Consider the following 12473-nt stretch of genomic DNA (forward strand, 5'->3'; position numbering starts at 1 on the left):
AAATAAATTCCCTTTGACTTCCAACAGACATTCAGTCCTGCTCTGACAGAAGCTATGAAGGTTACCCAAGCAAGCATAAGCATTGCACAGCAGGGCTTCCCTGCTGCAGAACTTTGTACATTTAGCGCATGTGTTCGGAAGAGGAGGAATTACAATTTGGATGGGATATACAGTGGGAAAGAGTCTTATCCATGTTACAATTTAACACTTTCAAGTACTGAGAGTTCAACATGTATTCCCTCTCCCTGTCGCCTCTATACATCCCCTTCTCTTTAATGGGTTCCTGTTCCCTGCAACTCCCCTTTATGCCTCCCAGACATATGCAACACTCCCCTGCAAACCTCTGAATAGCCTTTCTGTGCATCCACCCCATCCACAGCCACCTGCAGACCAGCTAAAGTTTGGTACAGAGAATATGGATTACCTAGTAGGGTTCAGATTGACATGTGCCAATCTGGAGAGCCATGATCATGGAGGTATGGTCTCCATTTGGCCAACTACAAGTTCCCCTTCTCAGGAAAAAAGTGTAACTCCTCCCTATTTCCTGCCCATTCCATGCATCCTATTGCTAATATCTTAGGTATATATATGGCTACTCCATTATGACACCATCTGAGCATCTCATTATCTTTAGTATATACTTATCCTCATATCAACCCTGTAAGATGGAGATAATAGCAATTCCCTATTTTACAGATGGGGACTGAAGCAATGAAAGACTAAGGCCTAGTCTACAATGCAAAATTTTGCTGGCATAGTTATGCCAACTGGCAGGGAAGAGTAGAAACAAAACCGGCACATCTAACCAGCATCTCTCCACCTGCAAAAGCCCTAGTGTAGATGCAGCTATTCTGCCAAAAAACGTCATTTTGCTGTAGAGCTTATTTCATTTGGGAAACTGTTACACACTATACCAGCAAGAGAACTCTTTCAGCAGTACAAGCTGCATCTCCACTAGGAGTGTTTATTAGCAAAGCTGTACCCACAAACCCTTTCTAGTGTAGGCAAGGCCTAAGAAATTTGCCCACCGGTCACACAAAATCTTTGGCAGAACTGGGCACTGAATCCAGGCCTCTGAATCATAGGCTAGCACCCTACCCGCTGGACCATCCTTTCTCTAGGACATGGTGGAAGAAGGCAAAGGGATTTTAGATTCGCAGGTAAAGTTGCCTGAGAAGTACAGCTTATAGCTCCTCTCTGAAGGCAAATCTCTCATGGCTCACTACAAGAAAGTCCAAGAGTCCCAGTGCTCCTGGACTGGGACTCCCACTACCAAAGTTTAAGTCCAAAAAAACCTATGGTTGCACAGCCGGATGGATGGATGTAGGGGCAGCACAGAGGAAGCTAAAGTGTAGAGTTTGTGTATTACTGACCCCATCCATCTAAAATGGTGGTTAGAATAACTAGTAGGTGTATGACTGGCAGTGCTTTACAGTGTCATAGTAGCATTAGAGAAGATTTGAATGATCCATGAAAATTTTTTTGATGAAAATTCCTTCTGAGTTGATATTTGCTATGCTGTTTCTCAGACAGAAAACTAATGGTTCTGAAGTTTTATTTAAAAAAAAAATCCATTGAGTCATAATCTGTTGACAATTACTTGCATTATGATTTTTCCCGGTACTGATAATAAGCTTAGACCTCTATATTATTTGCATCGGCAGGATATCCTTTCTTCAGGATTGGGAAATAATAATGAAAGTAATTGTCAACAGAACAAGTCCAGTTTTAGAGAAACTAGTAGGCACGGAACAATGAGACTTCAAACCAGGCCAAAGTTACACTGATCACACTCAGAGTTGGACGGGGGTGGGGGGGGAGGAGGAGAGAAGAGAATGGGGATTAAAGATGTTTGCTGTTTTCATCAACTTGAAGAAGGCTTTTGATTTGGTTTGGAGGAAAGCATTAAGAAAAGTAGTAAAATCAAATGGAGTTCCAGATAGGGTAACTGCAATTGTAAAAGAAAATTATGTACTGAGAAAATTAAGCAACTGGTTCAAGTCAAAGTTTAGTGTAAGACAAGGAGGCATGGAATCCCCATCGCTTTTCATCATGTTCTTAAATTGGAGGTCAGGAATGGTAAACAAATTGGAGGGCACGGCACTCTAATCTAGAGTTAAGCTCTTTACTTATTCCGATGACATCATACAACTGGCAAAGACGTTTGAATTAGTGAGTATACGCTTTGCTACTTTGGAAAATCGGTGTAGCCAACTTGGAATTACAATAAATGCCAAGAAGATGAAGGGGTTTTAATTTTGGAAAAGGGACAATACATAAAGCAGTGAAATGCAGCTGCGGTGAAGTTGAAGAACAAGTAAAAATCATACATGTACCTAGGAAACTTGATGAGTGCTGATGGTTCCATCAAGGAAGAGGTTAAACAGAGATATACTTTAGCTACAAGTGTTGCACAGAAGTTGATGAAATCATTAACTGATAAAAACAGTATGTTTGGTACCAAAGTGATAATTCATCAAACCAGTATTACTCTATGGTCCAGAAGCAGCTGCATTAAATGAAACTATTATCAGAAGGCTGGAGACAGGAGAGATGAGAATTCTTCAGAAGATGGCAGGTGTAAAGTGGAATGATTTTAAGATAAATGAAGTTAGGAGGAGAGCAGATAAGAAATCACGGTGCTGGATTGGCTGCAATAGAAAATATTACAATGGTGGGGAAGAGTGTAGAAGACAAACAGATGACAGGATGCCAAAGAAAATAATGCAAACACAACAGAGGTCAGTCTGACCTAGAGGCTAACCACCAACTAGATGGTGGGACATCGCATGCAGGGACATTATCAGGCTGGATTTAATGGGGGAACGAGCCATGGACAGGAACGAATGGTGACACTTGTATTGCACCTAAAAAGATGTTTGGGATGAGAAGAGGAGTCATATAAAGGTACATAATGACCCCTCCTCTTAAAATGTTGCATCCACTTTCCTTACTCCTACAAATCAGATGTCTCTTGGCCTGAAGTATAGTTTTACTCATAGAAGTAACTATATCAAGATAGCACATTCCTTCTCAACAGAACTTCTCTCCTTGAGTGTACTCAGATATCCCATCTATTTGGTTTAAATTAGTACCCAAGTTTTTACAGCATTTTGGTCATATCAGCACTTGCTGAACCAGTACAGCTAAGATCCACAAGAAGTAAGGGAAATCCAGTGTAATAAAACTGTTTACTAAAATCCCAATCAGTTATACCTGTGCCACTGTAGACAGAGGCATTGAACAGGTGTCAGAGGCCTAATTTGGACTGCTGAACCTTTATTAATAGTAATGATGTGCAAAATGGGAAGAACTCAGTTTAACTCACAGATCCTGGATTATGTTTGCAAGATTGGCAGTTTGAAAATTGCAAATTGAGCATGAAACCCCACAATGCCATTTTTAGTCACTTTTCAGATAGAATCACACTTTAAAGGCTTTAAACTTGTCCTCATTGAAGACTAAAGAACTTGACAAGGACCTTTATTCATTATGGGTCAAACTCTGGCTTCTTGCCTCAGCCCCCCATATGAAGATGTCAGCCACGTAGAGAAATATGCCAAAGAAAAATCCACCTCCAGGATAATCTGATGGGGGCTAATTTAGCTACAACAAGTCAGGAAAAAGATCTTGGAGTCATCGTGGATAGTTCTCTAAAGATGTCCACCCAGTGTGCAGCAGCAGTCAAAAAAGCAAACAGGATGTTAGGGAATCATTAAAAAGGGGATAGAGAATAAGACAGAGAATATATTATTGCCCTTATATAAATCGATGGTACGACCACATCTCAAATACTGCGTATAGATGTGGTCTCCTCATCTCAAAAAAGATATACTGGTACTAGAAAAGGTTCAGAAAAGGGCAACTAAAATGACTAGGGGTTTGGAACGGGTCCCATATGAGGAGAGATTAAAGACTAGGACTTTTCAGCTTGGAAAAGAGGAGACTAAGGGGGGATATGATAAAGGTATATAAAATCATGAGTGATGTGGAGAAAGTGGATAAGGAAAAGTTATTTACTTATTCCCATAATTCAAGAACTAGGGGTCACCAAATGAAATTAATAGGCAGCAGGTTTAAAACAAGTACATGGAAGTTCTTCTTCACGCAGCGCACAGTCAACTTGTGGAACTCCTTACCTGAGGAGGTTGTGAAGGCTAGGACTATAATAACGTTTAAAAGAGAACTGGATAAATTCATGGTGGTTAAGTCCATTAATGGCTATTAGCCAGGATGGGTAAGGAATGGTGTCTCTAGCCTCTGTTTGTCAGAGGATGGAGATGGATGGCAGGAGAGAGATCACTTGATCATTGCCTGTTAGGTCCACTCCCTCTGGGGCACCTGGCATTGGCCACTGTCGGTAGACAGGATACTGGGCTAGATGGACCTTTGGTCTGACCCGGTACAGCATACATTATATATGTAATCTGGGAAGTGGGCACCCTTCCCTACAATCCCAATTCCTCTATATGCACAGTATAAAACAGAACCCCCAAATCAGTCGGTATGTTCTCCTTACTCTAAGGCTACAGTGACTCTAGCACTGGGGAGAGGGGTAGGTAGCATTCCTGTACCCTACTCAAAGGTGTTATACTAAGTAGCATCTACACTAAATAACTTAACCCTTTCCTAGCAGAATTGCAGGACCATAAATTTAAGCAGAAACCATTCACTGCCTTCACATTAGCCATCTGAACCATTACAATTTTGCCCCACATACATTAGTGCTCCCCTGAACTGCTTCAGCTGATGCCTTCTGAGTAGGTACCTATCCAACAGGTCTCAGCACTATGGATTCTGGGAGATGAGAGGCCACTGTGGGACAGTAGCAGGAAGGCCATCTAAAATCTTTCAGTATTGTCCACACTAGCCCTAAAATGATCCAGACAGACCCAGTATTTAGCCTTGCTGAAAGCAAATCTACTCTCAACTATATTTGCCAGGCATTGTAAACCATCTGGATCACTTATGTATGGACACCGAAGTATTATACAAGCATGCTAGGAAGGACTAAACAGCTCTTCACACAGAGTTCCTCTAAGGTATACAAAGCCTAAGTGAGCTCCCTGATCCTCTCTACTTCTGGTACACACCAGGACCAATCATTGAGGAACCAGTGCCCCAGGGAGGTGACACCCCCAATCCCAATTGCCAAAACCTATTGATCCAACCATCTAGAGCGGAGTGTCCCCATATTTGCAAGGGAGTTGCACACACTTATGCCAGGACTGAATTTGGCCCTTTTTAAATGTACTTAGTAACATGATTCCCCTAACAAAAAGTGGTAATACTTCACTACTGTTGCTAAAGTCATCTCATTACCCTGCTTCTGATCCACACTCCTTTGGACTTGCCTGGCAACAGAATGAGAGGTGCAATACCAAACACTCTCTCATATCCCTACAAGCTTCTAATTAAAACTTACAATCATAGGCAGGCCATTTAAATATTATTTGGTGAGGGGAGAGCATCAGAGAGGGAAAAAAGAGCAGGAAAATCCATACAAATATTAAGGAAACCTAGGACCATAATATCCTCCAGAAATTCTCTTGGTGATGCAGTTTAAACCAGAAGAAACTAGGAGGCACTGATAAACACAAGTATGTGTTTATCAAAGATAACAGGGACACATGGGGGGGAGATGGGCAAATGCACAAATAAGAAAACATACCCAAAAGCAAGGCTTGAAAACACATTAGGTAACGCTTACTAGCCCAAGAATAAAAGTTCATTAGTTAGGATTCCTCTACCACCTCACCTCTTTAAAGCCACACCCGCCAGAAACCTCACCCCTGTAATTTAAAGGAATCAAATAATTGAGTATAATTTACGGTGTGCTACACTTAACTCTTACATATAGTCAATCAACCTCAATTTTTTAAAATGTAACTTGCTCTCAAGGCTAATGGAAAAGCAGGGGGAAAAATTGTTGAATAAGCTTGAAAACTTTCACATTTATTTGTCCAATAATATAGCTACCTCTGATGAGCTACAGAGGAAGCGGCTGGCGCGGCTTCCCACAGTCCCCATTGGCCTGGAGTGGTGAACCGCGGCTAGTGGGAGCCGTGATCGGCCAAACCTGCGGATGCAGCAGGTAAACAAACTGGCCCGGCCCGCGAGGGTGCTTACCCTGGTGAGCCGCGTGCCAAAGGTTGCCGATCCCTGCACTAGGCCCTGGCCTAGGCAAACATACACTTTCCCTGGCCCAGTGTAGAAGGGAGGTGCGTTGCAGAGTTAGCCTGCCTTGCATTCACCCCACAGCAGTGGTTCCTGTCCCACAGTGCTGGGCCCAGCTCCCAGCATTGTAACGCCATTCACTCAAATTTGGCCCAAGCACCCCATGACAGAGGGGCAGATGGCCAAATCTAAGGTTATGTCTACACTAAGGACCTTACAGTGGCACAGTTGCACTGCTACAAGATCTCTTGTGTAGCCACTCTATGCTAGTGGGAGAGAGCTCTCCCACTGGCATAATTAAACTAATGTGCAGCAGTAGCTATGTCGGAAGGAAACATTCTCCAGCCAACGTAGCAGCACTTTTGTCAATGAAACTTACGTTGGTCAAGGGGGATGTTTTCTTCATACCCCTGACCAACAAAAGTGCTAGTGTAGACAAAGCCTGGATGATTAGTGTTGACAGTCCATGCGCCAGATAACAATAACTACAGTGAGGAGCCAGGCCCAGCCTGACAGGGCAGGAGCCACTGCTTTGGAGTGAATGCGGGGCAGGTTCACCTCCAATGCATCCCACCCCTTTGGGCTCCTCCTCCTCACCAGACCATAAATAGGGTTGTGATTACAGGGTGAAGGGCGCATATATGTAACAGTGAGTTAAAAAAAAATGCAGATAGTGGGTTGCCTTAGTAAAAAGTGTGGGAATCAATATCCTAAGGCTTTTCCAAGCAGCAGCAATGTGAAACTAACATGATTTGTGTCAGTTTCTCTTGCTGCCTACAGGCTTCTTAATAGCAAAAAAACACTCTGGTCATTTGTGTCTCTGCCACAGACTAGGAAAGTTAAGAGCAGCAGCAAAGGCACTTGAGCTGTTGGTGGATTTAGGGCTTGTCTACATAGAGACATTTACAAGCATAACTATATCACTATAACTGGCCACATGGACACACTTACTCCAGGGTAAATGTCCACATGGGGGAGTTACCATTGTATTATAGCGGTATAGTTATGGTCCTAAATTTCCTCATGTAGACAAGCTCTACGGAAGGCTCATTGTTCACATTTAGGTTTTCTTTTCTAAATATTATGATAGAATCAGAGGGGTAGCCATGTTCGTCTGGATCGGTAAAAAGTGACAAAGAGTCCTGTGGCACCTTATAGACCAGGGGTCGGCAACCTTTCAGAAGTGGTGTGCTGAGTCTTCATTTATTCACTCTAATTCAAGGTTTCGTGTGCCAGTAATACATTTTAACGTTTTTAGAAGGTCTCTATTAGTCTAATATATATATATATATATATATATATATATAAAAATAAAACTAAACTATTGTTGTATGTAAAGTAAATAAGATTTTTAAAATGTTTAAGAAGCTTCATTTAAAATTAAAATAAAATGCAGAGCCCCCCAGACTGGTGGCCAGGACCCGGGCAGTGTAAGTGCCACTGAAAATCAGCTTGTGTGCCACCTTTGGCACACATGCCATAGGTTACCTACCCCGTTATAGACTAACAGACGTATTATAGGAGCATAAGCTTTCGTGGGTGAATACCCACCTCTACATGCATCTGACAAAGTTGGGTATTCACCCACGAAAGCTTATGCTCCTATATGTCTATTAGTCTATAAGGTGCCACAGGATTCTTTGTCGCTTTTTACATTATGAATATAATTTTTCTTTAAATTAGTTTCCGCAGCAGTTGATGGCATTTGCCTAGGAAAGATTCTTATTGAGCCCAGTCAAATGGGTTTTTCAAGCACAAGTGTTGCTACCATACACTATGGCTAGGCAAAAAGCATCCGTTATACCCTCTTTCCCGCCCCCCCCCCCCGGCCCCCATCTCCAGTTACTGTTCACAGCATATCAGACAGTCCCCAGGCAAAATCCTGAACATTTCTCCTGTTTGGTTTGCATCAAGTATGTTAAGACTCTTACAAATGAGAATCCATTCTTAAAGCAAAGGCTGCAAAAGACATAAATCCCCACGATGTGCATTAGTATATGTAATTATTGCTAGCAGAAGGCCAGAGAGGCAGGAAAATTTCTCTCTTTACCCCATTTTGAAAGAGGCAGATCTTTATTCTGGAGGAGAGGTATAATCCCCTTGTCCAGCCCTATGGGGTAGACGACCTTTTGCAATACATACACAAGTTTGGAAAACCATGACTGTCAGTAAGGGGAAGTGACACTCTTCTCCTAACTCTCATGTCCCCATTTTGGGAAGCTTGGCGTGGGGGGGGGGGGGGGCGATCCTCCTCCCACACACGGGGAGAAAGGTCTTGGGGGGGGGGGGGAAGGGGGGACACTGTGACACACTCCAGTATGGAGGGTTTTGGCTTTCAGTGGAGGTCCATGATCCCTTCCCATCCACCCCCCAGTCGGGGACCCCTGGCTCGGGGGAGAGGGGGAACTAAGGTGACCAGACAGCAAGTGTGAAAAATCGGGACGGGGGGGTAATAGGAGTCTATATAAGAAAAAGACCCAAAAATCGGGACTGTCCCTATAAAATCGGGACATCTGGTCACCCTAGGGGGAACTGCAGGCAGCCCTTTCCTTACATCGGACGACGCTGGATCCCCTCCCCAGGGGGTGCTGTGACCCCCCCCCCGGGTTGGGAGTCTCGGGCTAGGTAGAGGGAACTGCAACCCCTAGCCCCAGCAGGGAGGATCTGGACGAGCCTGCTCCGGCCTCCCCTCCCCTGGGCGGAATAGGCCATCGATTCCCCGGCCTGTCGCTATGAGGAGCCCAGGAGAGCGAGGCCTGCAGCTCCCAGCAAAGCCCCGGCCTGGAGTTTGCTCCCTGCCCCTCCGCGCGGAAGGGGAGCGAGGCGTGAAGCACCGCAGGGGAGAAGGCACCTGCGGCAGCCCCGGGGGGACCCGAGCATGGCGCCCCGCGGCCGCTCTCCCCCCCTCCCCAGGGTAGCGGTTAACGTCAAGCCAGCGCCCCCGGCTACCTGACAGCGCCCGCACCCCGGCACGGGCACCCGCCTGGGGGGAGATCCACCCAGCGGCTCCATCCCCCTCAACGGGGGCCCAGGAGCGACCCGCGCCTCCCAAACAGGTCCCGCACTGCAGCCCCTCACCTAGGGCAGGGCTGCCCCCCCGGGGCCCCCAGCGCAATGCCCCCCAGCAGCCCCCCACCCTCCCCAGTCAGTGACCCGCTCCACAGCGCCTCCCGACTCGCCCCAGCCCCGGCTGGTCGCTGGGACATGTCACCGGGCTCTGCCAATTTCAGCCCAGCTGGCTCCCAACGCCTTCGCCGCGCAATAAACCCCCTGTACCACCCCCCCCCCCCCGTGCCAAACACTTTCCTACAAACTTTGTTGGGGATTCACGCCCCCCCCCCCAAAAAAATACAAAAAATGGGATGCGAACCTGTCAACCATTTTAGATCCCTCCTTGGGGAACACTAGTTCCTTGTGGGGGGAAGGGGGGCACTGGAAACGCCACCACAATCCCCCCCTTCCCCGGGTGAGCGTGGGGGGAGGGAGGCGAGATGCTGGGGGCGTGGGGGAAAGCTGGCAAGGACTGGGGGGAGAGGGGGAGGATGTTTGCTTTACCTGAGACCAGCCACTGGCCTCCATTGTTGGAGAATTCAATGGCATTGACACAGCCGAAGTGGCCCAGTAGGTCCTTCTTATAGAGGTTTCTGCAGCCCCGCAGGCGTCTCCTCTGAAAGTCCTGGGTGAGCAGCGGGTCCCCCTGCAAGCCCCGCTGGGACAAGAAGCCCACCACCGACCTCATGCTGCCCCCCGGCCCAGGTCTCCTCTTCATGCTGCCGCCTCTGCTGCTGCTCCCCACCGCCCCCCTCACTCTCTGCCTTCTCCCCTCCCCCCCCTGTTATGGTTATGATGATTTTTCTTTAGCCAGCCATAGCAGAGAGAGGTGTTAGACACTCCGTTGCTTCCTGATCCCCCTTAAACTCCTCCCCCTCCTCCCCCCAGCAGCTGATCCACAGCTGCAGCCTTGTCCTTAATGCAATTCTTCTGCTGCCTGGGTTTGTTTGAATGTTGGTGGTGGCAACGCATTTGGATGTTTAATGGCTAACGCTGATGTACAATAACTCGCAGACTTACTTAGGAGGGCATCCTGTTTTTGCTCTCGAACTTATTTCAAACACCCCTCTCCCCCGCCCTCCAGAAAATCGCTGCGGAAGTACTTTCTTCTCCCATTACGGTCGGATCAAGGTGTCGTATCGTTTCCCATTTGAAGGGGGTTGCCATGTGAAAGCACTACTAGCTCTTTTGGATGGGGGGCAGGAGTGCGTGAGAAGGATGTAAAAGGAGCAGCAGCGCTATGCTTGACGTTGGTATCTGTTGCCTCTCATATGAAGAGTTGCTGCTGATCCCCAGAAAACACTACATTTTCTGAAGTCGAACGTATGTAATAAACCCAGTTGATTTCAGGGTCCCTGGAATTCGTTCCCCTTTGCACTGACTAGTAGGGGCTTTCTTCTCCATGCAGTTCCTAGTAGTGGGAAATTGCCAAAATACAGCTAATTTTTGGGGTGGGGAAGATAACACCATGGCAATTTCCTGGGGGTCAACACAGCTTCTTCAGGGCTCGGATAGCCCTAAAAAAAACCCTGTTGGGGTTACCCCAAAATGAGCCTGGAGGGAAAAGAATGTTTCTCCAGCAAAGCTGCAAAATAACGCCTTGAGACAGACATCATTACCATTAATGGAGATGCTTTCATAGAAGTTCATCTTGAAGAAAAGGGAAAACAGTGCCCACTTTCTTTTAAATCTCAAAAAATCTTGAAACTGTGGGATTTGAGTATAAGGAATGGGACTTTTCTAAAGTGGGTTCCAGCCTATTCTGATACTTGCTAAGAGCTCCTTGAGATGCAAATGCTGGGACATGTAACCCAGTAACTGGGAAGAAAAAGAGTTGGGGGGCGGGGGGCAATTGACAGAACCTATGAAATTTGTACTGAAAAATGCTTGTGAATTTCTGCAGGATTTCCACATGCACCCTTCCCCCACCTCCCAAAATGGTGAAATTCTATGGGACTTTCTTTTATCCACCAATGGTGATTTTTTTGGCGGGGAAAATGCCCCTTTTCCTCTCGTCTGCCCTGAAAACTGATGAATTTCTGCAAGGTTTCCCATTTCTAATCTAGTGGATTGCTGTGGATCTATCCTCATGAGATGTGGTGAAATTTGGCAGGATTTCTTTCCCAAATCTGGTGTATCACCTTGCTATGCTGCAGTATGTGTGTGTGCGGGGCCAGGGTAGAAAACTATTTTTATTTTCTGTTCTACAGAGCCATATTCTTACATTTTAACACCAGATACCATTGTAAGACAAAAGGAAAATCATTCTAAAAGCAATTAAAGTACAATATAGACATGCTCTATGGCCCCCGTCTTGCAAAGACACACATACACACACACTCAAGTTTATACACTGTAGGTAGCCTTAGGATTTTTAGATGCAAAATTCCTAATGGGTGCAGGTTAACTCATATTAGTAGTACCTGTGGAAGTTGTAGTTTAAGCAAGGCTCAGAGGGTGGGAAACATCCTTGACCCAGTCTTGTCTTTGTAAAGATACCCATGTTGGGAATTATGAGTCCCCCAAAACCTAGTGTAGACAAGATAAACATTTTTTTTCTTTACTTCATGACCAAAACTGTTGTGTAGCATTATTATGTACTCTTAAATAACTGTCATGTTCCACCTCAGAGGTGACTGCTTTGCAGTAGAAGATGAAATGATTTTGTTCTATAAAGTCAGTAAAATCTTTGGGATTCTTCTTGGCTAAGGTTTATAGAAAGACCATAAAATCCAATAAATCACACTTTTTAGCTAACAACTCTATAAACACTATTTTTAGTAGCAAACTTTCAATTATATTAAAAGTAAAAATCTGAGATTTGACTATTTAAAGTGTGCAGCTTTTGTTTCAGACAGCATTCTTTCAAATGAATTAAATGTCAGTATGTGAAAATGTCTCCAAATACACTGTTTAAACCCAAAAGATAATAAATGCATAATAGTAATTTGACAAGAACATCCAACCACAGTGCATTAGCTGGATGTTCCTGATACAATGATCACCTTAACAATATTAATATTGAGACAGTATATCGGGTTTCATATTTAACACCTGACATTTCTTAGGTCTTGTCTATGCCAAGGATTTGCCCTGTTTGCAGCCATAAGTGGCCAGCCATTAGTGCACTTTACTCGTGCAAATTCTTAGTGTAGACAGGCAAACCTGCTAAAAGTCATGATTTGCATGAGTGAAAATTACCCTAGTTTCACAGACATGGGTTAACTGCACTGGTGAAAATGATA

General features: G+C 45.1%; 1 protein-coding gene across 4 annotated transcripts in view; it reads right to left on the reverse strand.

Moving 5' to 3' along the window:
• The window catches only part of DCAF5 (DDB1 and CUL4 associated factor 5), a 100299-nt gene extending 89928 nt beyond the window's left edge, over positions 1–10371 (reverse strand). Inside the window, exon 1 of one of the 4 annotated variants that reach the window (XM_008172540.4) lies at positions 10249–10371. Coding sequence is in view for 2 of the 4 variants with exons in the window: in XM_005305916.4 (XP_005305973.1) it covers positions 9733–9946 (214 nt within the window). In the remaining 2 variants the exon portion in view is untranslated. Of the gene's footprint in view, positions 1–9547; positions 9663–9732 lie in introns of those variants that run through there. The other 3 variants (XM_005305916.4, XM_042849343.2, XM_024109219.3) reach the window with 3 other exon arrangements.
• Positions 10372–12473: the final 2102 nt, after the last annotated feature.

Source organism: Chrysemys picta, chromosome 4 (assembly GCF_011386835.1).
Source record: "Chrysemys picta bellii isolate R12L10 chromosome 4, ASM1138683v2, whole genome shotgun sequence".
Lineage (NCBI taxonomy): Eukaryota > Metazoa > Chordata > Testudines > Emydidae > Chrysemys > Chrysemys picta.